Here is a 27,893-nt window from a genome sequence, read left to right on the forward strand (position 1 = left end):
TAGGTTTATGAAAAGGGTATAAGAAAGAACTTTTTACAGGCCTAATGATTTTTCATGAAAATGTGAAAAAAATGGAATCAAAGTCATAATGTTTTGCTTGTGACTTTTAAAATGTGACAATTTTGCCTTCTGGCGGTGCTCACTGAAGCATGACATAAAATGCGTCCGTAACATTCGCTCAGAGGGTAACTTATAAAATTACCTACACCCTCATGTAAAAATATATTGAAAACTCCCAGTGGTTTGGAAATTATGGATGTTTGTTCAAGGGGGGATTTACTTTTTTGTGTATTTATTACTGAAATCCATTTCCTCTTTAAAACAATATTTCTTTAAACAAGCATCAATAAACTTTCACTCTAACGTATCAAATGCTTTTTTTTAAAATCAGCATATCTGCAAACTTTCCATCCACAATATCATTTTCATACACTCCTCTTTCTTTTCTCTGTTAAAATGTGATTCACACCCACTAACTAAACTGCATTTATCAGCATGTCACACATCACATTCAAATGCACTCCAGGGGCCCATCTTCGAAAAAAGAAAAGTGTGATTAAATCCAATTGATCTCAGCTATGGAAAGCCAACAGTACCACGATTCTTGGTCTAATTTGAAGCAAATGCACATAGCCCTCTGCAAACAAGAAGAATCATACTGATGGACCATTTGTCATCTGACAAGATGATGATATGAAAAGGCATAGGCACTTTAGTTGATGGTGTCACTGCCCTTCCATAGTCAAACCAACCAATGTTGTTGAACGAGTAAAAAAAACACACAAGGTCTTACAAAATAAGTGTGATTGATCCAACTGACCTCAGCTATGGATAACCAGTGACATCATCATCTATAATGAATAGTCTTTTCAAAGCATATCCTCAAAACTGTGACCAATACTCACAGAATTACGCGACAGTTACAGAACTGGTGGCTTTCAAATGTGAGATTGATAGGCTTAATCACACTCCTTTAAGAGACAGGGTCCTGAAGAACAGATTCAGAAATGATCTCTTTTAACACAAAGAAGAAGTGTTACTCGATGAATATCTTGAATCGCCATGGCACTGTATTTTCTCTTCTGTACAATGATAAACATACCCACCCCAGTATGGAAGAGTATTGACTTTATTCTGAAAAGCAATAGAAAATATACATAAAATGCCGTCTTCATCTATCATAGCCTTTATATTAATTGGGATGTGCTGAACTTCTCATAAGTAGATGCCATCATTAAAGGCAAAATCATTTAATCCAGGAGTTTCTAATATCATACGAGCCATGTTGTATACATGCCTAGCAGTGATTTTCTATGGAAAACAATATCCTTCGTGTTGGTTTAAAGATTATAGATAACTGGCAATAAAAAGACAATGCTCTCCCCATTTCTCAGATTCTACAGTCTCAGAAGTGATCCCAACATTTCAAAATACATGGTTGAGGACCCCGTAACACAAAGACTAGCAATTGATCGTTAGTTGATTTTTGCCCTTCATAACATTGATCATTATATGCAATCATGCGCACAAATCAACTGTACCATCAGTCGCTATAAACCTTTGTGTTCCAGGCCCTTGATCGCACAATGGACCGTAATCTGAAGTCAGGTTTAACTTAGACCATGGCCAAAAGTGTCAAATTTTTATTAAGTTGTATGTTTCTTATTTTTACTGTGCTCTTTCCCAATTCTTCAATGGTGAAAACAATCATCTATTTATACTTCCTACACAATTATGAATGATTTGAAAGCCAAATGAGGTGAAATATCATATCTCTACTGCTAGTGATTTATGTAACAATTGGCTATCCATACTTAAACCAAAACTTTAAACCTGAGTTGAAGTTAAACCCGACTTCAGAATACGGGCCAATAAATCTAAATGAATGAATTAACCTTTAAGAACCCAACCTCTAATACCATTCTATGACTAGTATTTCAAAGCATGCATAAAAACAAGTAAAATATGATGGGACACTACAACATGAGAATAAGTCTCTTCTTTTTTTCATACCTTCCATACACATTTGTTTATAAACGAAAAGAAAATGAAATGCCAAGTTTCTTGAATACATTACAGATTAAGTATGATGATGGAAATCTCGACCCGATGGCAGTTAATTATTAAGCGTTGTATTTGGTTTCATTCTTGACAATTTTCATGATGTACAGAGATGAATACAATAAAAAATTAAACATTTTGTTCGCTTTTTTATTTGCATGGATTGTATAGTAATAGATAAACGTGAAATCAATTTTTCTTCTTAATGGGACAAGACTTTGGAATAAAAATAAATCTTCCAATCACTGTATGTACAAGACTTGTACATACAATTGAAAGTATAATGATTAATTGAATCTCTTCTGCAATAATCAATTTTCATTTCATTTTATACACAATACAGAGTACCACCCAATAAGATGCGGATGGGAATGAAAATTGCTTGTTTTTTATGCACATTCTAATTATGGGACAAATGAAGAGGAGATGCCTATTCTTGGTAAAATAACCATGATTTTTAACCAACTGTCACTTGAGCAACTTCATTAAAGAAAATGTGATTAGTTTACCCAACATTTGATCTTTATGAAAGTCAGGGGCATTTTGTGGTGGAAATCTATTGCCTGATACCTTGCCATTTATGGGTTCAGGAGACAAAAACTGATTAGATTTCATGGCATAAACATTGGCGTTCAGGTTTGATATTGCATTGAGTGTCAATCAGAAATTTTGGAAGGTTCTGACCTGTTTCTATAACAAGTTTAGCAACAGCCAATAAAATTGAAGGATTTCAGTAGCTTTAAACATTTAATGCAAATTTGCAATTGTACCAAGTTTTGTAACGCAGGCTCTAGTACCACCCGCAGCAGTGACGACAAAGACGAACACTGTGAATGCGAGAGCAACTTCATCAACAACAGCTAATATTTTACAATCATGTCGTCTTTTCTGAGCACTGCGTATCACTTTTTATCATCTATACAAATATGCTCATGTTTTGCATTTCCAAAATCTCTTAACATTGATGTAAAGCTTTCAAATGAAGAAACAGGATTAAAGGGGAAGTTCACCCTGAAGAAAACTTTGTTGTAAAAATAGCAGAAAAAATAGTAAAAAATATTGGTGAAGGTTTGAGGAAAATCCGTTAAAGTGTAAGAAAGTTAGTAGAGTTCAAAGTTTTGGATTTGTGACGTCATAAACGAGCAGCTGCCTCATGTGTTATGTGATATAAAATGTATGAATTTCAAATTTTGTATGGTTCCTGATGACTTAATTTTGTTTTCTTTTCATGATCGGATGTGAAATGATTTGTCTATTGATATACAAAAGGTACAGTGAAAACTATTTTCAATTTTCTGAGAAAATGGCATTTTATTGTTTTTTTACCATTCGCTATGTAGGAATGCTGCTCGCATATGACGTCACAAATCAAATAATTTAAATTCTAATAACTTTTTAATTATTTGATGAATTTTTCTCAAACCTTCGGCAATATTTTTTATTATTTTTTCTGCTATTTTTACAATAAACTTTTTGTGAGACTGAACTTCCCCTTTAAATCATATCCTAAGTAAAACATATAAAAGGATTAAAAAAAAACTATCCAATTGAATACATCATAATAATGGTTATTCAGCTCATCACATACTTTGAATGAATTTACAATCATTTCATTTTCATTATCATTAGGAACAGCGTCGGCTGAATATCATCCACACTGGTTATAGAAAAGGACAAATTAACCAAAAACTTTTATCACAATAAATGAATACATTTTGTATGAAATTTAAAATGTCAAATTTGATAGCATAATACATGTACACTGGCATAATAAAAGTATTAATGACATTTCATAATTCAATAGCAAAATCGTTGACGAATGAATGAAATAAGTAAAATCAAATTGTAGCTAACTTCACTGGTAGGAAACTTTCATATTACACATTCCGGAAAAAAGAAGAAATGGTCACTATGTATGAGAATAATAGACAATAACAAAAGGTTAAAATAATGATTGCATACAGGAGCTCAAAATCATTCACAGATATATCTCAAAATCATGGGACTAAAAATTCATCTGTTAGACTTTTTTTTCATCATCATCCCATTACATGTATATGTAAAATACAGGATTAAAAAAATATTTTGTTCATAAAATGGTAAAATGACTAATAAACCAATCTCATGAATTAAAACCTCTCAAAAAAGGACAGAAAAAAACCCAGTGCCTCGTTCACGTTCACATGCTTTAAAACATTTATGTAATATTTACATGTTGAAAATTAGTTGCCTGTACACAATATACATTACACATTTCTTTTTCTCTACATGACATTTTTTCACACCTTGGTTTGTCTTGTTATAAATTAAAATGCTTTTCTGATTTTCACACGAGATTCTATTTACACTAATCACCAGAGAAAGATGGCTAAAAATATCTCATTCATTATGTCATATATATCTTAAAATATGATATAAAAAGGAGGAAAAATACAGCCTTTAAATTGATCAATATTTCATACAAGTATAAATAAAATGCTTTGTCTTATCTTAGAATGTATAACAATATCATTCACAAATAATTTGTATAATACTAACTTACATAGTACAATTCTTTCGTCATGTCATCAACTAATGAACGGTCAGCGGCATCTACTGCTTCATTTTTAGGAAACAGATTTCTAACAAAGATATTGGACCAATTCTAGATCCTAATGGGCTAATCTATATCATCAAGGGTGCTAGCACAAATAACTCGGATGCTTGATACACCATAACAACATATAATAGGCACACTTTCCAAATAATCGGTGGCATAAAACAGTAAGAACTTTATTTATCTGGATGCATGAAGGCACTCTCTTGAGTAAAATGCGATGACAACTATACAGCTGATATTCCTGATTCCCTTTTTTTCTCTACATTTGGTACTTTTCATCAAGGACTTAATCTCACTAATTTATCACGGGTATGTAAATTTGTTATTTTCAGCAAATGACTCATAACAAAGAAATAACTCTCAATTTGTGACCATATTTGCACTTGGCTTGAGAGACGGAAAGCCAGGGATATTAAGAGCAATATAGAGTAAAATCACGAACTTGTTGTTTTGTGCATTTCAGTATTTTCATGTCATTGATCATATATTTTAGGGGAGCGTGATGACAGACTTCCACACACTACATTTGACATGCATTGGTACATGATGGCCCACGGCAAGGTCAAATAATGTACTCTACAGAAATCGATGTAGACTGGCCTGTTGCATGACTCTTTGCATCTTGCTCCATTGAGATATAGTATTAAAAATGCTGAAACGCACACAAAAATATAAAAAAAGTTAATATATGATGTCATGAGTTTCGGTATACTGTGTCTTTTAAAATGGCTCGCCACATTGAGCCAAACTTTCTTAATAAATCTTAAGTATTTGTGAAATACCTCCTAGGACACACATACTTGGCAATTAAAGGGCAATGAACCTACACTCTCATGGTCTACCCTAACTAGATCATAATGGAGATGAATACTTTCACTAAGCTATTTTTAAGTCTATTCCATGAATACAAGCTTCCTCACAGCCTCTCTTGAGTCAAACTAAATTGTACTGTCCGAAGTACAACTCCAAAAATTGTCAACCTTTTTGTACATCTAACTATGATTTTCTTCCTTCGTACTTTATTTTCTGAACTTTTCCAGCTATTATAATTTAAGAACTTCATGTGTGTCGGTGCAAGAACGCCCTTAGGAAAACATTTTCCCGCACCCCTTGTGCGCAAAGATACCTTTACACCATGCACTTAAGTGCGCTGCTAAGGGCATTTTTGCGCCATGTGATGGGAAAAGGTGTGGTGTTAAGGGCGTTCTTGCACCGACATGACATTTTTTCATGTGAAGTAGAAAGTAGAAATAAATGAATTCAGGAAGATCACACAAATAGGGGAGCTGGACGTATATATTTTCTGGAATTACCCTTAGGTGTTACTTTTTAATGGCAAAATTTCACTAATTAAATATCGATGAAAGCAATACCATTGTAAAGATAACAGCTTAAACAGGGTTTTTTTTATGTACACAGAGCAGTGATTTAAGTCATTTCAGTTTATTTTATTAAGTACTTATGAAGAAATGATGATAGCGGTTTTCTTCTGGACAGGGGATGCACGTCAAAAATTAGTCGGAGAAAGAATAAACACCGAGGCTATTCTGAACGCCCCATTAAACCATGGTCGAAAAGTCGGGGGAAGGGGGAATCTGGCAAGCAACAAGTGTCAAGCATCTGTTAGACTATATACTTATTGTGAGGTTACTGACATGTTTTTGATTGCAAGTTTCTCGTAATCAATTGCAAGGTTTTGCAATTGATTGCAAGTGTTTTCTTTTTTCTTGCAATTGATTGTAAGTTTCTTACAATTGATTGCAAGTTTCTTGAAATTGACTGCAAGTTTTTTTTAATGATTGCAAGTTTTTTTTCACCTGGGATTTCAAGTTTCTTGCAATTGATTGCAAGTTTTCTTTGCAACTGATTTCAAGTTTTTGCAAATGATTGCAAGCTTCTTGACATTGATTGCAATTTTTTTGCAATTGATTTCAATTGACTGCAAGTTTCTTGCAACACCCCATTAGACCGCACTTATTGAAAGTGCCATCTGCCACCTCATTCACTTTAAAAAGAAATACAGATTATTTTAATCATGCAGTGAAAAATGTTTTATTTGCAATGAAATGTGAAGAATAGGATTTGATTGATACAATACATTTGAATTATTTGGTGTGTTATCTACGTCTTGACTATGAAAGAAGTACGATAAAGAGCCCATTTCATACAGACTTGTTATAATAACAAATTTAGTTTCTAGTATCAGCCAACTGAATGATTTCAGTAGATTTATCCTGTTACTGCACATTTGTTATTATAACTAGTTTAATCAAATGGGGCCCAAAACTTTCATTTCATTCAAGTGTGGACTACAGTTAATGTTTCGTCTGGAGTTGATCCTGGTTTAATCATCAGAATATCACCAAGAAAGTAAAGATCCTAAAATTGTTTATATTCTCATGCTTACTGATTGAAATGAAGAACTTATTTTTTTAATTCTAAATTGCAGTACTATGTGACGTGAGTGACACATAGCAGCATAATACATGTATTCACATATATTGGAGAAATCTGCTACGTTTTCAGTAATTCTCAAATATAATGATTCCTTTTTACTGATCATTGATCATTCGTGCTGGTGGGATAGCTCCAATTTGCATATTTACCGGTATTCTTCAGATTTTCTGGCAGGAAGAAATTTAATACTCCATCATTAAAATGCATATATTCAAGGATGGAAGTTTCTGTAATTTATAAAATCATGGCGTTTCTGGGTGGATTTTAAAAATAAAGTACCTTTCATGACGGAAGCGTAACCTCAAGTCAATAATCCCACAGGTGACAATGGTAAATCAAGGGGATTTAATTTCTATTCCTCATTGGCAGGTCATAACATGCTAATTTTTCAGCTGGTGAAAAGATCTTTATCAAAATCGTAGAGCATGGCAATACGCGAACCAAAGTCGCTGATTACAATCCCGCAAACATCATTTAGTCATTGTGGTCACTCTAGCTGTTATTCCTTGATTCAGCTGAAAGGTTTAGACCAAAACAAGCCAAATTTCCAAGGTCTGGCAAAAATGTTTCGCTGAGATTCCCATCCTTCCTTTCTTCTTGGATATTTTTCCCCATATTTCCTCATAAAGCACTGACCAACATTGACGAAACACTGTTGTCATGAGATGGCGCTGTTGATTGTATATTCGCCATTCTTGCATCATTTCATGACATCATTGGACTCAACCTGAATCAGTCATGTCATGACCATGTATCATCATAGTAGTCACAATTGATATTGGAGCAGAAGCTGGTACATATAGGTAACTTTGTCAGACTGAATCCCTTCAGACAGTCTCTTCCCAAACACTCCACACGCCATCCTCATCTTTAGTCCTTGTTCTCGCCAGTCCAGGCGACACCGGCGCTCCATCGCTGGCCCTCCGTAGCAACCTCTGTCCTCCGACCACGCCCACTTGCCCCCCACCGGTCGTCTGCTTGCTGAATTTCATTCCCTTATTTTTGACTTTGTCTTCCCCGTCCCCTCCTCCATTGCCAAAGAGAGTCTTCTGAAGCTCGATGAGTTGTTCTATCTCTGAGAGTGAAGGGTTGGCATGGTTACTGAGGAGTGATTCCAGGAGGTTTGGGTCATCGGTTGGTGATGATGGGATGCTTTGACTTCTTTGGTGTGTTATGACAGGACTCTCCGATAGTTTACTGTTCAATGCAATGATAGAAATAATTCATAAATATATGACAGTGAAGATATTCTTCCTTGCCACTGCAATATTTGTAAAATTATTTTCAAATCATTAATTCCTACCCCATGAAAAAAAGAGTTATGCTTGTTAACAGTTTGAGAGGTTTAGATTTTACATGACTTAATAATATAGGATCACATAGAGTTGCATGTATTTAAAGATCATTCCTTACTGGATCTACCTTTATGAACTGATTGGTTGTTTGTTCTGTTTAGCACAAGTCTTGAAAGGTTTTGGTTTCACACATTGGTTTTAATACGGGTTTAAGTGCAATTTTTAAAGATCAATCTTTACTAACAGTTCTGTTTTGTAATAGTCTTGAGAGATTTATAGTTCATATGAAATTGTTTAAGCATATTGCTTATTGCAATTTTGTTAAAGATCAATCCTTACCTTGTTGAACTGATAGGCAGTGAGTTTTGCTTAGTAACAGTCTTGAGAGGTTTAGGGTTCACACGACGTGGAATCATAGATCGACCATTCCTCTGAGAATCTAGCCATAGGAATAAATAGAAAAATAATATTCACTACAAGATGTATGCGATAGTAATACTAGAATGAGAGCTTCTACAAAGATAAAATCTTTATAATTTAGGAGGCTTATCTATATCAAGTTGTGGTTTCATGCATTATATTTCATTATAAATTAATGTACACATTTCATAGAATCGTCCCATCTGCAAACAACCGTCAATTTGATTTTTTTTCCTTTGCTCTTAAACGATATCCTACCTGCGCTTATGAGGTCCATATGAGCCTGGTTCCTTGCCAGAGCTGCAGCCTTGTTGCTGGTCTTGCTACGATCCAAACTCTTACTCCTCCTGGGCTTCTTAGCACCACTGCTAGACTTCTCAACCACGACGTCCATGGTAGGGGCACTGATGCCTCGGAATCCAGAGAAATACTCGTCTGCCTCTGTATGGGGTCAAAGGTCAAATTCAGCAAATGAAAAGTCAAGTGAAACAGACTCTACATAAGTTGACCTTCTATACGTTGAATGGTTGCCTAAGTTGAAGCATTTGTTTTCAGATCAGAGCTCTGTCTAACAAATAGTTTCGATGGATTTGATCTACCACAGCTATGGAAAGCCAGCAACGGCAACACCTAAATGCATGTTTGATCAAATGCTGTCTCGATGTAGCGTATATTTCTGCATTCACCATTGTCTTGACAATGCAGTGTGCTTCCTCTTGAGAAAATTTACAGCATGAAAAATTATGACAAGATGGATTCCCATATAGTTGAGGTTGATTGGATCTATCATAAGTCTTTGTAAGACGGGACCCAGAATATGATAGATATATCTTTTAAGTTAATTTTTGCCTAAATTGAACTGATTACTGAGGTCCCAAAAAATTTGAATTAGGAAGACTCTGCTTTATCATTAAATGGAACTCTTTGTTAAAAGCGACAAAAATGCTTGCATTTGATTGGCTGGGAGTAAATTTGACATATTTAAGTACATTTTAAGTACTGCAAAATAAAGATAGTCTGTAATTCTACAGGTGACAAAATGTGAATACTGTACCAGACGGTCTGATATTTGCACTGCTCAAAGGTTTTTCCACAAATTAAAGATCATGTTCCAAGAAATATTACACACAAACATAAATACTGTAATTTGATAGATGATGAAACTCAAACATTTTACACGACAAACTACTGGCCATTTTTTTTTATTTCATCCTTCTTTGGACTGTGTTTCCAAGAAGAGCAATCTTACCTTCATCACTCAGTGGGCATCCTGGTAAGAAAGCCTTATGAAGCAGGACATAGAGGGCGGTGCTCGCAGCCATGTTATGTTGCTGTATGTGGGCAGATGATGCCGTAGGTCCATTGTGGTGGAAGGTGTCTTCGATGTGAGGTGCTAGACTGCAGTTCCATAGAAGACACAACCATCTGTATATGGTCAAGAACATAGTACACTTTATCATGGATTTTCACAGTAGTTTAAGGGGCTGGCACAGTTAGATGTTTAAGCTAGCATTTGACAAAGTATGTATGGCAAACATTTTCCACTTCATCCAATTTCTTAATATCAAGAATTATTATGTTATTTTGTTCTCACTGACTTGTAGCATTTTTATTGATTGTACTTGTGTGTTTTTTTTGTAGATATGTTGATCAAGAAAATAATCAAAACATTTGATTCTAAATAGATAAAAAATCAATTTGTATCGTTTACAAAAGGGCAATTCTTATGTCAAGGTCTGAATTCTTGATATCGATATATATGATAAAATGATAGGACAGCTTGCCGTATGTGTATCATCATATGCTGGCTAAATGCAAAAGGGAAAAAACTAAAGGTCAGACGTACAAAAATCATGGAACTGCCCAGCTAAGAGCTGAAGATTGAAAAAAAAAGTGTACAGCAAGCCTAGAATACAGATTAAGGAGAATTATTCTCACTTCAATATGGACATTGGAGCATCGCCGTTGATGCAGCAAGTGAAGAACTGTTTGGGGCCGGTACTGAACTCGGGCATGGAGAGTCTAGCCAGAGCGTCGTTGAGTCGCTTCCAGATACCACACACCCATGTCAGTACTCTCAGGGTATCATCAGAAGGTGAGGTGGGTACCAAGCCATCCTTCTCGTGGATCAGACGCCTGAAGAGATACCGCGGCAGGATGCTACGGAATGGTTCCTGGTCCCAATCTACTCGGATCCATCGGAAGTGCTGCTGGACTGTTAGATCGGTGCCAGGTCTGGGATACGAATAAATAAAACATAAACACTGATCCAAAATGTTTAAAATAAACTCCCACTAATCTTTTCATTAACCACATCCTGAAATGCAGTATGATGCCTACAAATAAATAATATTTTCGCATTTCCTCTAATGCTCATTTAGTCTAACACAAGCTTCTCTAAACAGATGAACTAAGTAAGTATAAGATGGAATGGTCAATGGAAAAAATTAGAAAAAGGTACGACTATGTGATTGAAAAAAAAAATCTAGTAGTAGACCAAATGGATAAAACTACATGGGATGAGAATCAATTAATGGCCAAGTGGAATTAAACCAAGTGGCCAATTCAGAAACTAAGAAGCCATCTTACCCCACTCCGTCCACCGTACCAATGATGATGGAGTTCTCGTGCAATGTGAACAAGGCAGTGCCAGACAAGGCTTGTAGCCGGACGGTCTTCTGATTCGATCTGTTCTCTATCAGCGGTAAGAGGTCGGCAAACAGACCTGCCACGCCCACTTTATCCAACCCATCAAGAACCAGGATGTGCACTGATTTATTGTGGGATGGGTTGGGCTTGCCTGACATAGCCTGGACAAGAAATCCTTGATTGGAGAAAGAAGAAATAGTAAAGATAATATCAAGTCACAGAACTTGAAAAAATAACATACAAATATACCAGGCTTTGAGTAAGTATAGCAGGAATTATTTGTCTGAGGTTGGACTTGCATCACTATTTTCCCAGTACAACCGAGGATGAATAGTTCCTGCAATACTAACACAAAGCCAGGTATATTTGTTTTATATCCTACATTTACTAAGGCAGATTAACAGATCTTTACAATCTAGGTATGGTACTCGCAATTCATCCTTTTTTAATCTGAACCAAAATATAGGTAATGCGCTGCGCTGACTGACCTACTTTTCCTGAAGCCACGCACTCAGCGGAATGCGGATTTGTGCCTGTGCCGTCTCTTCAGTGGGCGTTTTATTTTCAACATCATCGCAACATAGTGAGAATATGTTTGGTCACATGATGCTATTTAATCCAATCAGTATACAGGATTTAATTTATGTATACAAAATGCACAGTCAAATCTGCATCAGTGGCCACCTCTCAATAGCAGCCACCTGCCTGTAGTGACCACTAAAACTGATTCCCTCGGCAGCAGATTTCATGTATATAGTCTATATAGGTCACATTTTGTGTGGTCACTATAGAAAGGTTTCCTGCATTGGAAAAGTCTACAACCAAAATATCTGCCAAAACACACAGTTCAGTAAGTTCCAATATTGATCAAACTTTTAAGGCTACTGATGTGTTTGAAAGCGTTTGAGAGATTCCTTTCTGATGTACACAAAACTTAGCAATCGATTACAGTTTGCTTGTACATATGATTGTGCATAATGATAATAAAGACATTTTACGATGCCCAAAAACATATCCACCCTAAGGGTACTCAAGGTGATCACACTTAACTCTCTACAATTTACAGTAGAGAAGTTTTCCACTTGCCTTAAAATGTTCTACTGATCTATATTGTGCGATCTCCCCTTGACCGTCATAATTTGGAATAGAAAGTCAAGAGTGGAAGTCTTAGAAGTGTGAAGACCAGAGCGACCAGGTTTGCGAAACTCAATAATAGATGAGATGCCTTCTGGTGAAGACAATGTCATAGCACAATTAATCAAGCATAAGTGTCAGCCCTATGATCAAACGTTTAATCTTTGTGTTATGATCCCCATGGTGAAAAGTTGCAAAATTAGATGATGGGTCTCAAATTAGACTACAAAACTTTCTTCTCATCCTTTACCCATGTTACTCTTTAATAGTTAGAGTATGTTTTTGAGTATAGACTTTCTTAACTTCTTAATAGTGTTTTTAAGAGTGATTACAATTTCCATGCCCCACCCCATTTGTGAGTTAACAGAAAGAAAAAGAAAAAGCGAACACATCACATACCTTTGCTAAGGAGCAACTTGCACAGGTCTTTGTGAGTAGATGAAGAATTTAACGAGGCATAGGTCATGTCAGACTCCACTCTATCATTCTTGTTCTTTGCCTGTCAATCATATAGAAAAGTTTTAATCATGCAACAACGTCTTTCAGAACATGAATCAATCAAATCATGACAACATGTATGTTACTATGTATTGAGTAATATATCAGAGTGTGCTAATCGAACACATATTGTCACCATTATTGCTTTCTACTGAGACATACAAGATATGACTAAAATGTTGCTAGTACTAATTAAATGATTAACTTTGAAATAGGACAAAAATTTGTTTTTACCATTTATTGATACAAACATGAGAAACATATCTATCACTTATCATTAATAATAGTGGTTTGTTTACCGTATTATTTCAAACAAGACCTGTTTGTCACAGAGCAAGTGAGAAATGTTGGCCCTGTAGTTGGCTCCTCACACAGTTACAACATTCTCAAAAAAAGTCTAAGCAAGAAAAAAAAAATCTTTCAATTTTTCTTCTAAAAGGTACCATACCTGAATGAATTGAGCCAGTTTAACAGCTAGTCTTGACTTGCCAGAACCGGGTGATCCATACAACAGAACACTTTTGTATTGCTTAATCTACATGAATGAAAACAGAAAGGATATTTCACTGAAAAATAAGGTATGATGTTGTCTTGTTTGTGAATTTCATTTTGAGGGTAATGAGTTCCAATTTCCTTTTTTCAAGATGCCAATCTACTCTTGGCCAATCATTGCCCTTGTGTTGAAGCCAAAGTAGTGTGCTACCAATATGAGCTTGGCAAACTCAAGCAGTGCTCCTCAAGGAGTTAAGAAATTATAAACTATCTGTGAATTAAAACACATAATTGTCCCAATGTTCAATGCTCGCGCTATATAAAAAAATCAAAGAGTATTATTATCATAATTTCCCATATTGTAAGATTTCTCCCATTAAAGCCACCAAATATTGTTTACAGCTTATTCTTAATCAAAATGAAATTTACAAGTTGAATTAAATTCCCCTCAGGGAAAAAAATCCTACCCATGCGAACTAAAAAAAAATTTGTTTGTATATCTGAAGAGCATTTCATCAGGGTTGTGGTGTGACCAATTGTCAGATCTGAAAACTTTCATTGGTTTTGACTGGGTGAGAAGCACAAATGTCTGGATAAACAGACTTTGTTGGATAAAACATTTGACAACTCGTTCATGAAACACTTCCAGATATTTGTATCAATGATCGATAGTTCCATGGAAATGGTACTTCTTATGAAATTGCTCTTTTTATGTCACTTTTGTCAAAAAAGCCTGAAGACTGGGAGACTTGGGGAGTAACTTAACCCCCCCCCTCCACCCTACCCGGGTAAAAAAGGATCAGCTTACTATTCTGACATAGGTCTGGATCATCTGTAGCGGCAGGAAGGTTTCAAAGGCTAGCTGATCCAAGCGGCCATTTTGGTTGCCATGGAGCTTGATGACAATATCAGAGGTCAAATTGAAGATTTCATGTGGTTGCATGGAAGGAGTTTCTCCAACTGACCAATGAAGGTTTCCTAGGACAAACATTTAACATACAGAAATATCATATACATGTACTTGTATTTTCAATGGAATAATGTCACAACCTAGGTTTGTACGTGGCATAGCAAAGTTCAGTAACAATTTGGGTCTTCAATCAATGCCACATGTGGCAAAAACAAACAGGCAGGATACTTTTTAGTCACCTTGCAAGAATTTACTAGTAATGTGGTTTGTTCATCATGTTGTTATCTATTTGACAGGAAAATGAAAGCTGATTTAAGAGAATCACCTAAAAACTTGATTCCTGTGAGGGTTAATTAAAAATATAATATATTAATCCTTCTATGCTCACCTGCAACATAGCTATGAATGCTGTTGACTCCTAATCCAATATCAATGTTTTCAGGTGAGATCTCATTTGTGGGAGATTGATCACTGTTGGGACTTGGTAGTTCATTGTCACTCTCAGGCATCTGTCAATGATAATAGATAATCTATTAATCATAATCATCAGCATTGTAATCATCATCATCACCACCACCATCAGTAGTGCATATCATCATCATCATCACCATCACCATCACCATTACCATCATCATCATCATCATCTTTATAATCCTTCCCTGCTCCTCAATATCATCATGATCAACATCATGATCATGATCCTCATCATCATTTTATCATTATCTGCCTCATATCTATCATAGGGGGATCGCCACAAGAGAGAACCTCAGGAGAAAATGGGTTTATTATATTTACAATAGGGCAGGTGATGTTCAGGGGAATAAAATATATTTTACAGAGAATATTGAACAATAAAATAATTCCCCCAATGTTTGATGTGAAGTAATTATTACTACCATTATGATTATAATTATTCTTATTATCATGATTATTATTACTATCATTATTAATATTATCTCACACATATAGAAGTATTTTGATATTGATTTATTTACATATTTCATTTAATTCTATTTTCATTCTTCCACACAGTTACCTACATGCATTCTCTTCACTATAAACAAAGGTTAAGACCAATAGTACTATTTTTTTTCTAACCAGGTAAAAGGTTATGGAGTACACATAGCTACACATGGAGTAAATGCTCTGTGAGGTTAACTACCTCATTTATCAGGTGACAATCCAAGGGTAATTACTTTATGCTTTGTAAATTACTTTATAAACACAATTTGTTCTCCAAGTCCTTTGGGAGCAAGACCACTAAAGGACTTCAACCTCATCCACACATGTTGAATCAATCAAAAGATTTAAAAGTGACAAATTAAAAAGAGGTCAATATTTGCATTTTGTTTCACGCTACCAACACCACATGACATAAGAGGTAGCTGAAGTTACAAAATCAAAACTTCAATAAAAAAATAAAAAAAGAAATAAAAATGAAATTATTCACACAATTTAATCTACTCTTCATTTATATATTATTTTTTTGAGAAAAAAGTGAGAAATAAAACAAATAAAGCTAATACTTTTGATTGATTTAAACCTAATCATCATTACTATGTTGTTGTTTTTTTCTGATTTCTGTCTGCTTTAATAAAACTAATTTCATGTCAGTTTTAACTTTTCCTTAAGCATCAAGGTAATCTTGGATATCTCATCAGGCACTTTAATGAAAGCGTGGTGCTTATCTTTTTTTGCATCATGTTTGAATGAGCCTTAATGAACAGATGATGTTTTTAGATAAAAAGAGATAACACAGAGAAGTGACTGACCTTGCAGCTGTTAGCCAGGACCGAGCCGATGGCCAGGTCAAACGCTGACCATGTCATTCCTGATAGGACAGACAACTGACCAATTACAAACTGAGATGCTTCGTCCTTCTGGCCGAGGAGGTGGGGTGAAAGGTCGTTGGAAGGCATCGAACTCTGACTAACGTCCACTATCACTCGGACAGTCTTGCCTTCAGCTGGAATTCAAACACAAGAAGCAGGAATAAATCGGGATTACTTGAAATTCAAAGAATTGGCTCCTGTTGGGTTTGTAAACAAAATCATAACTGCACTTGAATGAAATATCAGGCCTGATGTTGTAAAACCTATACATGAAGACCATCCAAACGGGACAATAATAGTGGTCTTTTTAGCACAGAATGATTCCAAGATGAAAAAATTGCTATCAGATAAAAAAAATAAATCTACACTTTTAAAGATGCAGTGATACCTTTATATCAACCTTCCTTGAGATTCCAAGATGAAAAAATTGCTATCAGATAAAAAAAATAAATCTACACTTTTAAAGATGCAGTGATACCTTTATATCAAGACACCACAAAGGGAGACAGGTAAAGCATTCTTTATGAGCAGGTGATCTCTATCAATTCATTTCATACATATTTCAATGGGGAAAATAATTCAAGGGATTCCAATCTTGTGGTCTTTATAAGGTGGACTCAAAGCAGGTTTGACTGTATTTAGTCATTAAAGCCTAATCTCGGGCTTTTGCTCTGAATACTTATTTACCCATCGATAAAAATAAGAGTGACTTCTCAAACAGGATTTACTGATCAACATAATTACATGCACATCTCTGAAAATGGCACCCGTCGTGCAAATGTTTAGTTTGGATTCGTTTTATTTCCAAATTCAAACAAAGATACAAACGATGAAAATTGAAATTAAGAGAACAATAAATAATCCTGCCTGTACTCAATGAAAATAAACATTAATCATAATCATAAACTTCATTAAAACAAAGAGATTTTCATACACAGGAGACTGTCACTATGAGCAGTTTCATGTAGCTTGCAGGTTACAGCAGATTCAAGAGAATTGAATTAGTAATATGAGAATCATTGGCCTGAATTCACAAAGGTGGTTTTTAAAACCATCGTTTGAACCCATGGTTTATGTAGAATTTTCTGTATAATTTACGCTTATTTACCGCATATATTAAAAAATGTCCAATGATGATGCGCACTTTTGTCATAGTGCGTCAAATGGACGCCTGTTGCCATGGTTGAAAACACTATTTTATTCATGAGTCCACTCTTCAAACAGTGGACTAATGAATTAAATAGCATATCCATGGCAATAGGTGTCCATTTGGTGCACTTTGACAAAAGCGCGCGTCAGCATTGGACATTTTTTAATATACGCGATAAATAAGCATAATTTATACAAGAAATCTGCACAAACCATGGATTCAACCGAGGGTTTTAAAACCACCTTTGTAAATTTGGGCTATTGAGTATGAGAAATTGATGATAAATTTGATATGACTCAGTACACTGATAAGGACTTACTAATGCTGCTTAGGAATTCTTTGCAGGAGTCGGAAGCAACATCGCACGGAGTACGCCCTCTCCTGTCGGGTACAGCTAGATGTACACCACCGTACTGATGAAGGGCGACAAGCATCTCCTATATAATGACACAGAGTAAACGAAACAGAGATGTGATAATAGAATTACACTGAGGACTGATTTGTCTCATTTTCATCCATTTTATATAATTTATAACAGTAGGCCTGTACTCTGAAGTGTGGTTTAACTTGAGTCATGGTCTCAGTCTGTGCTAAGTTTATGGATAGCCGAAAGATGATCAAACTTTAATTTACACTGTATGATTTGTACATTTGCTGTGCTCTGCCTCTTTCCTCATATTTCATCCGTGAAAAATAGTTGTCACTCCCAATAATCAATATGTTGAGTGCCAAATATGCCTATGAACTAAATTCCTCACAATAGGTTTGTGTAATTATTTGTCTAACCACAAACCTATACCAAGTGCTGTCTCAGTTAAACTTGAGTTCATAAAGATAGAGAGATGATGTTTGGTATTGCAGAATTATTCTGATTGCAAGGACTATAGGAATTGAGACTTCACCACACAATTATATCGCAGCCATGTAATATATTCAAACAAGTGCAATTGATATGTTCAAGGTTGATTTCCACTATGTGCTGAATTATTACAATCTTTTAAAGATAAGATTGCAATAGTAACCACAGTTAAAATTTCAGCAACATGTAAACTGCTCTCCTTGCTATAAAGGATAGTATCACCCTCAGCCCCTTAAAGCATTTATCGTCAAGAGGGCACCCCAACCGACAGTAATCAATGCTGACAAGAGGTAACGCTGGAGCATTAGACTAAGAAACGGAGCCAGGGGAGAACATGATGATTGAACAAGGTTCTCTTAATCACATGTATTTTGTCTGGCTGTATCAATATTCTATAGCCCCAGAGAGCAATTGGACAATCTAGTTTAAGATTAGGGGCAAATAAGAAGGGGGATTGCTATAGGAGTGATCGAGATAACATTGTCCCAAGGCATGATGGTGTACATGAAGTATGTACATTATATAGACAGGGCTACATTTGTGCCTCAGTAAACAACAACAAAAATTCTTGCGATCATATGTAAGGACATTGTGACCTTGAGAAGCAAGAGAGGTTCACTATTCACTTGATAAAATGAACAAAATGTTGCTTCACATGAATTGATCTGCCTCCAAAATCCAATTTGAAAATTTTCGATTGAATTCACTTTGGCAGAACATCCTCATTAAATTTGATTTGGAAGGCCTGCACCTATAGAGGGGTGAATATTAATGTTATTTCCCAACAAAAATGCAACATACAGGTCTGCAGGTAATTCTTACATGCATGTGTGTATGTGTTAATGCATGTACATGAAAGTGGCTTAATCACCTAAACAGTTGAAAATTACATGACATTTGTACATGGAAAATGCAAGCTTTATATCATTCCATTACCACTAAGGCCATTGTCTATGATTTCTCATTGGTTATATGTAGCCTCAATGGCCCTCTCATTGGGCTTGGATAAATTCAATATTTATTTGATTTTCCATTTGTATAGGGACAGTGATTTTCCGCGATCGCGGAAAACGGACGGAATTCACGGAAAATGCTTTTTGAAACGGAAAGTGGCATTTCAAACGGAAAATCACGGAAAACGCATTTTCCCTCAAAATACACAGAATAGCAACAGAAATTACTCCAAAATCACAACAAAATGAGAATATTAAATGGCCACAAAACCCCAGAAAACACGATCTCACTTCGCTACAATCATGACAATTCACAAATCATGACTGCACCCGACATCAGCACACTCGATTGTACAGTACCCCACGCCCGTACCCGGCCTGCCGGCCGGGTTGGGCTTCACTGCACTGTACCAAAGATCGTTCCAACTATGAACGGTCGTGTGTTGCTGCCCTCTACGTTTGAAGATGTAACAGCACGATATCGTGGTCTTAAAATCCAAGATGGCGGATCGGCAAAAGCCGTTGACTGATGATAACGATGTCAAAAAAACCCCCAAATTATCGATGAAAAATCATTTCACCGTGAAATAATGCTAATGATGTGAGAGGTGAGGATGTATGCATGCTAAATGTCTTTGTAAAAATATTATTTACACCCGCATAGATCCGATTAGAACGGATTCTATTGTGTTGTTGGTACAGTAGCAGATACAAAGTTGGACTAGTGCGAGTGTACGTGTAATTTTGCTATTCAATGTGGAAACGGAATTGTCACTTTTCCGTGTGTACAAAGTCTATGGGGAAACGGAATTTCCGTTTTCTGACGTGCTGAAACGGAATTTGAGATTTTCTGAAACGGAAAAGGCAATTTTTTGAAACGGAAAATCACTGTCCCTATTTGTATTCTGATGTGTGCTCTAAGTTGCTCAAGTTGTTTTTCCCTAAAACTTTGAAATTTAATTTTAAGGCATGAAAAATTTATAGTTTCATATGTTGTTGCCTCTAAAATGTGACTGCCTATCCCCCCACAAAAAAAAAAAATTACAAGATTTTCAGATGTTCCAAAGGATGTTCTACCCCAGATGCATGAAAGAGATTACATGAAGACTGGTGAATATTCCACTCTCAGCCATACAGGTTGTCATGTCTTTGCCAGAGGGCAGTGCATTATGTGGTCACCTGTCATACAGGAAATCCACTCGATAATCAACTTATTCCAGCAAATCTTATTATGTCAGGATAACATGGAGAAATCAGAGAAAAAGTGAAGGGTACATCAAGGAGATAGACTTCAGATGATGTAGAATTATAGTGACAATACACTTTGATATGCAAATATTCAATATAAAGAGATGGAAACAAACTATAATAACTAGAGAAGAAAATATATGTACACCTGAGAGGAAAAATAACAAATAGGACTCTTGTCAGCATCAAACAATTTGGAGAAATTGACACTTTTTTGTAAATGTTTATCATGAAAGTGTTGCTTATTAAGACAAATGCTCAGAATGCCTCTGCCCAAAAAAAAGACTTATGTTTTTTTTTTTCAAGTGAATAAAGACACACCCTACAACTAACTTTGAACTAAAGAGAACTCACTTTATTGGAGCTGGTCACATTTACATGGCACAAGCCAATCAAACCATAACAATATACTGTATTTAATTCAGATATTTATATAGTTTCTAGGAACAGAGTTACCGGTATATATCAATTGAGTTCATCGCTCGACATAGAGATAACGTCACAATACCTTTAATGAACCATGAAAATCAATTGAGCTGGTCATACACATAAAATCAATAAGATACTTTATCAAAACATGTTTGTGCATTGCGGTTTCCTCTACAATGATATTTCATTATTGACTAGCATCAAGTATCTGTAAAAAATAGCCGATGAATGATTAAAATTAGACTCAAATAATAATTTCAGGTTCTGATTAAATAACTAAAAAATCTAATTTTTATACTATATACATGTACATGTAACACCCCCTCCCTAGAAATAAAATGTCAAAGAAACATTTTCAAATTCCATACTTTTATTTTCAATGAATTTTCTCAATCATCTAGCTAATTTGACTAAATTTATATGACAAATTCAATTATTTATTTTAAAAAGTTTTGATTGATTAATTAATATCATAATTATCAATATTATTATCATTATCATTATTTTTTTTTTGAGGGGGGGTCCTTACTGACTATGTTCACATGCATTTTTTTTTCCCTACACAGAAGAATGTTATTGACAAGTAAAAACAATTTTTTTTTTCACTAATGGAGGTTAATGTAATTTCTTAATAATATCAAATTATGATTAGTTTTGTTGGTTAACACAATACTTTACTGATTACATTACAGTAAGTCTATTTTGTGAGTAATGTAAGTAAGGGGTGGGTGGGCCTTTCCTCAGATAAAATGGTACAATTCTCAGATTCAACCTCTCACTGAAAAACAACACTTATCTAGGGTTCACCAAATCAAGGTTACAACATCAAAACAAATGAATCTCACTGGAGTTTAATGCATCATACAAGATGACTTTAGGAGCTGGATCTGAATCAAATCACATGATAATACAAGGATCTTTAGGCAATCAAAAACATATGCATCTTCAAAAAAACTTCCTGTTGTTATGAAAGCGGTAGCAGGGGTCGAGAGTCCTTTGACAGCTTTCAATATCCTCCATCTCAACAATGGAAACCAGGGCTATGTTTCATGAAACGTGCTATCAGTAGCAAGTAACAGGATATGGTTAAAAGCTACTGAAAACCCATTATTTTATTGGCCAGGAATAGAAATGTCATACATTTGTAGAATTTACATGAAAGCCTTCATATCTGGTTTTATGGAACAGACCTAAATGTATGGTCTTGGACCCCATGACACAAATATTTGCAATCAACTGCTAAATGTCAATGGCCAATAAAAAAAACTGCTGCATGTATCTCTTTTCTCTTTTTTAAAAAACACTGACCTGTAAACAATCAACATTGTTCAATGAAATTTGCAATCATTCACAAATCACAGAGTTACAGGTTCCGGAGTCCTGTTGCATAAGTACATATTATGGTAACTCTGCCCTCAAATAGTAACTACCATGGTAAAAATGCTAAATATTCGACAAAATCAACTTATTCCATGCAAGTTACCAGTCAATGACAAAGTCCAAATATTAGCTTTTATGCAACAGGGCCCAGACGTACAAAATAAATCCAGCAGTGATGTTTCTATATGGGGGAAGAAAGTTCTACGGGAATAACATGGAAAAACAAATCATTTTCAATTATTTCACAGAGAGCTGCTATTGAAGTAAATTCGTAAAGTCATCTTCATCATGCAAACAAAGTGGGACAACTTTGGCCACTGGTCAGTGTTGTGATGCCATCCTCATAACTGTTTGCCCACCATCGCAGATGTCTAATCGCTTGGGAGGAAATAAGAAGGCGCTTTTAAGGAAATGTAAGATTGGTTTAGAGGAAGACTCTTAATTGACAGTGACTACGGTTTGAGTAGGTGAAGATGGGTTGCTAACACATCGTATTTGATCAAAACGCGGCTAAATATAACAGGATTAGGAGCTACGGATTAGCAGTAATCTGGAGAGAATTTTGCAGTGTGCCGTTTGAGGGAGTGATAAGATGATTGAGTGCATTCCCTGCAAGGATCACAATGACCTGGCAGCAGGAGCTTCTTAGAAAAGTGATCATAATCTGACTTTCTTATTCACTTAACAAATCACATAATTCATATGTTTTTACAAATTTTGACAAAACAAGGAGAAAGTTTAAAGCTAATTGGTCAATCACATATAATTTTGATCTTAAAAGTAATATGAAATCTAAAAGCAAGAGCACACTGCATATTTTTTTTTCTGACGAACTTTTTTCTTCCCAACCTCCACTTTCTCGCCTTTCCATTTCACTTCTATCTCTTTTCACTTTAACCTCAGCCCTTGTAGGATTTTAAACACGGTGTACCATAAACCACTTCTGCATTTTCAAACATCATTTTTTTCTAGTTTCATTTTGAAGATTGCTGTTCAATTATTTGATACAAATAACAAATGCAACAATGCAAGTCACCAAGAATCATGCAGTGACGGGGGTAGATTATCCAGAAGAAACAACAGAGGAACATTGGGAATGTCAGGATTAACATGTGTGAACTCACCTTCTGTCCAGTCGAGGCCAGAATGTGAGCCAGAGTCCATCCATCATGGTCCATCATGTTGAGTAAGTCCGGTGAGACAGGCTGGGGTGCCGTCTCTTGGTTGATCTGTGAAAGCATCTGCAGGTCAGGTTGTTCACTGGTCGGTGTGTGGTAGAGTAAGGCATGTAAGCTACCCATCTGACCATAACGTGCAGATGCGTGGAAGGGGGTCCAGCCAATCTATAAGGTTGAATGAAAAACAAGACAATGATATAAGTACAGGTCTGATGAGACAGGTTGGGTGTCATTTCTTGGTTGATCTGTGATAGCATCTGAAGATAAAGTTGTTGACTGGTTGGGGTGTGGTAGAGCAAGGCTTGTGAGCTACCCATCGGACCGTAGCGAGCAGATGCGGGGAGGGGTCCAGCCAATCTATACGATGCGACATATATGGAGCTATATGATGGGTCATCTTAAAATTTATCTAGGATACATTGATAACATATCGTATGTGAATGGTTTCAAATCTTGTAAATTAAGTATAAAGATTCCGAGATTCCTCAAACGATTTGGTGAAGGCTAGTCAGGTGATACAACATTTTTTCCCAAATTTCGAAGTAACAACTATTAGCTACTGAGATCCTTACTTCTGGACCTTGTTACATAATATCTATGGTAACTCTGTCACCAAATGATAACCATAAAAGTAACTTTTATCCATTATGGTCCTGATAAGCTGGACCGAAATGGTCAATGACAGTAAAGAGCAAGATCAGCATACAACTTTCTCCTGAGGTAAATACACTGCATTGGACAACCATATTTAAATCATATAAATCAGAATACATTTCATGTATAAATAGTTGTGTAAATCTTACATTTGTAATGCAGTCACGTTTGGAGCCATTATCCAGTAGGGTTCTGACACACGAGGCGTGTCCACTAGCAGCGGCCCAGTGTATTGGTTGCCATCCTTGGGAATCACGGGACAGGGGGTTACATCCATGCTCAGACAGAAACCTCACACATCTAGATAGAATAAGAGTAAAACAAACTCAAATTAGCATTTCCAGGCTTACTTGACAGATTAATTGATAAGACCTAATATTGACACAAAAATTTTATACAGAGTCAAAGCAAACACAAAAATTGTTATTATTTTTTTTATTAATAAATGGGAACTTGACTCGATTGAGTTCTTGGCTCTAGCAAAAATTGCATCTTCTGAAATAGTCCCACACTTGTGCATGTTAAATCTTGATTCATATACCCTTTTATGAAATAATCAATAATATAGTGTGAATAGCCATTCAATCTTTATTGAAAAACAGGGATACTTGAAAGCACATTGTAAACATGCTGTTTCTTTGCAATTTGTGGCACAAATCTTGTCAAGTGTAGTGAGTGATAAATGATTTTTAATTTGTGGGCGTACATTGCAAGTCTATGTTATCGCGTGTGTGCGTGTTTGAGTTTTGTTAGACGTGTATCAATCAGAAATGATTATTTACGTCTGGGACCATCTTTAACGTCGCCATCCGAAAGACGTGACCAGGGCTCGAACCTCGACCCTCTGCATCAATTTGTAACTTCCCCACAGCTTGGATTACAGGCGCACGCCACAACGCCCAGTTCAAAGTGTTGCATCCTGGTAAGTGCCCAGGTGGGTGTTTCATAAAGCTGTTCATAAGTTAAAAGAGACTATACGAACGCCTGGTGACCCTTTCTTAGGTACTAAATCCACACCGATATCTCAAGAAAGGCTCACAAGTCATTCGTAAAGTCGCTTGTAACTTACAAATGGCTATATGAAACATTCACAAGGAACTACATGTATATGAGTAGGTTGGATTTAATTCAGGGGCTATTCAAAGTGGGTGTGGCATATTGGATTTAACATTTCACTCATGCTTTGTTATATTTTGTTTTTTGTTCTTATTTTTGTATGCTTATTTTATGTTGGTATTATTTGTTATTATCCTTTGTCCACGGCATTGCAGAAAAGTAACTTCTAGCTGAAAGCAGGCTTTTTAACTGTGATTAAATAAATAAAATACAAAAAAATACATTTTTCAAACAAGATCCACATATTGGTTACTCTTGATTCTATCATGGCTTGAATTAAAGAGTTCTGGATAGAAGCCATTGTTAGAAGAGGAACTGCTTACCCTTCATGCCCCTCTCCAGATGCCACATGTAGGGGTGTGAGTCCTTCTGACTGAGCTGTATCGGGGTCTTCTCCTAAGGTTACTAATAAATCTATACTATCTGTAAAACAGAACCGCAGAAACAAGAGACTGGTTAAAGAATATGTGCAGGAAGGTACATGCACAAAGATATGCAAGCACAGTTTAATATAGTCCCCTGTTTCATAAAGATTTGTTATAATAACAAAATCAGCCAATCAAATTAAATGATTTCTAACGCTTTAAACTGTTATTGCAAATTTGTAATAACAATTTTTATGAAACGGGGCCCCAGATCTTCAAAAATTCAAATCAGACCCTCTAACTGTAATCTTGGGCTGGTTTTCATTCCATCCAATCTTTAAATATCAATGTCTACATCAACTAACATTCAATATTTTATTAATGTATATACTTATACAGTATTTTTTTTGTAAATGTTTTAGGCAAACTTTGCATTTGGACTACTGCATTGGACTGTATTGTATACACTGAAATGGAATTGAATTAAAGCGAATATTGTTAATCTTTATGAAATGGGCCCTTGACAAACATCAATTAAAAACTGGCAATTGATATCTGCACTCTTATTGCAAGTCAGTTTCTTGCAACCACCCCCTCCCCATTCCCATGATGCACCACTCACCTACTTGACCGCCATAAGCAGCGGCATGAATGAGGGTAGAGCCATCTTTCTCTGGTGAAGTCCTATCGTGTTGCTCCTCTATAAGCCTACAGAGCGTTGCTGTGTCCCCTTGTCTGGCGGCCTGGTGGAGAGGGGATTCCCAGGCCGAGGGACACAGGGTGGGGCGGGTTAGAGAAGGGGGACTGCCTGCATGAGGTGAAGATGGAGGAGAGAGAGAAGGAAGGGGGGAAAAGAAGATAGAATTAAAGTCATCATCTTTGCATTGTAACTTATCTTCTTGCAGCCCATCTTCTGGGAAGGTTCATTTTGGGCTTTGTTTTCGGTGACGACTGATCAAAATCAATCATAAATTGACAGTTGATTTCAATGCATCACATCCTGGGACGTGATTGATATCACAATGAAGCACAACAGAAATGAAATGGGATCCATCACAACTAAAGGAAGACATGGCACAGCTCAAGATATGCAACGGAAGTCACTTCAAGAGTAAACAAACATGGCTTGTAGTGTTAAAGAGATTTCTTCATATTGAAGAAGGCAGACAACGCTGGAAAAATATCTTGCTTGAAAACAAGTTCACTCTCACAACTGCTGTTATTGTCTGTATGCCATCAACACAGCATCAGCATTCATTAGTTTCAAAGATTTTAATCATGTCTTTTATATGAACATGAACTCAGGACAAGGTCTGAGGACAATAGCCTATATGAAGATCTTATAACACGGGTTGTGACAACCCATAAGCACAACTAAAAACTTGTATTTAAACAAAAATGTAGCTGTGATGCAATTTTATCAAAATTTCAAGTAGCGAAAAGATATCATTGGTGAAAGAGATGTCTCCTGAATGATAGAATGAAATAGTGATTCAAGGTATGCAATAGTGAAACTTGAAAAATGAAAAGAAATGAAAAGATATTAAAATCCCATGCTCCAATTCACGATATGCTTAAAAACATCAGAACTCCCAATAACATACATCGGTACTCCAAATAAGACTTCAAACATTTCATGACTATACCATGAATCATTGTTCCGACATATACAAAAAAATCTTGAAGGCTTAGTAAAAGGAGAACATTAAATAGGTACACTTCACAGCATGTATTTCTAACAATGCTCATCGGCCTTTAATTAACAGGTTCCAAATTGTAAGTATAAATGAATGTTGAGAGGTAGGATATATTTCATGAACATTTACTGTTATTGGAAATAGTTTCTCTGACCTATTCATGACATGTGAACATGACTTACTAGGAAGTGGGCTTAGCTTTTGACACATGAGAGGATATCCTTCTTTCTTTCTTCTTTTTTCTATTTACATGCAATCCTAAAAGGCTTTGGTAGGTCTCTGTTAGACTGAGTTTGCATGAACCAAATGGGCCCTATACAAGAAAACATCTACATTAAAAACCCCACTTGATGATTCTCACTTTATTTTGGTGAGTCTCACTTTATGATAGTGATTAACCCCCCCTCCGAATTTTATTCATTCCATCTCTTGCCTGAATATCATTTAAAGCTACCCCTAAATTGTCATATTTAACATAAAATTCATTTTCTAACCCCCTAACCCTTCTTATCTGTTG

At 35.8% G+C, this 27,893-nt stretch overlaps 1 protein-coding gene across 3 annotated transcripts in view; it reads right to left on the minus strand.

Moving 5' to 3' along the window:
* Positions 1–4,812: 4,812 nt before the first annotated feature.
* LOC121411567 (cortactin-binding protein 2-like) overlaps positions 4,813–27,893 on the minus strand; it is an 87,475-nt gene continuing 64,394 nt past the window's right edge. For all 3 annotated transcript variants that reach the window (XM_041604360.1, XM_041604362.1, XM_041604361.1), the window contains exons 6-21: positions 26,302–26,487; positions 25,638–25,737; positions 24,348–24,498; positions 23,491–23,709; positions 17,817–17,934; positions 16,288–16,481; positions 14,904–15,024; positions 14,414–14,583; positions 13,562–13,648; positions 13,015–13,114; positions 11,422–11,656; positions 10,771–11,067; positions 10,082–10,257; positions 9,091–9,273; positions 8,752–8,851; positions 4,813–8,314 (exon numbers count right to left, since the gene is read on the minus strand). In XM_041604360.1, coding sequence (XP_041460294.1) covers positions 7,945–8,314; positions 8,752–8,851; positions 9,091–9,273; positions 10,082–10,257; positions 10,771–11,067; positions 11,422–11,656; positions 13,015–13,114; positions 13,562–13,648; positions 14,414–14,583; positions 14,904–15,024; positions 16,288–16,481; positions 17,817–17,934; positions 23,491–23,709; positions 24,348–24,498; positions 25,638–25,737; positions 26,302–26,487 — 2,807 coding nt within the window. In that variant the 3' untranslated portion in view covers positions 4,813–7,944. The remainder of the gene's footprint in view (positions 8,315–8,751; positions 8,852–9,090; positions 9,274–10,081; positions 10,258–10,770; positions 11,068–11,421; positions 11,657–13,014; positions 13,115–13,561; positions 13,649–14,413; positions 14,584–14,903; positions 15,025–16,287; positions 16,482–17,816; positions 17,935–23,490; positions 23,710–24,347; positions 24,499–25,637; positions 25,738–26,301; positions 26,488–27,893) is intronic.

Source organism: Lytechinus variegatus, chromosome 3 (assembly GCF_018143015.1).
Source record: "Lytechinus variegatus isolate NC3 chromosome 3, Lvar_3.0, whole genome shotgun sequence".
In the NCBI taxonomy this organism is placed as follows: domain Eukaryota; kingdom Metazoa; phylum Echinodermata; class Echinoidea; order Temnopleuroida; family Toxopneustidae; genus Lytechinus; species Lytechinus variegatus.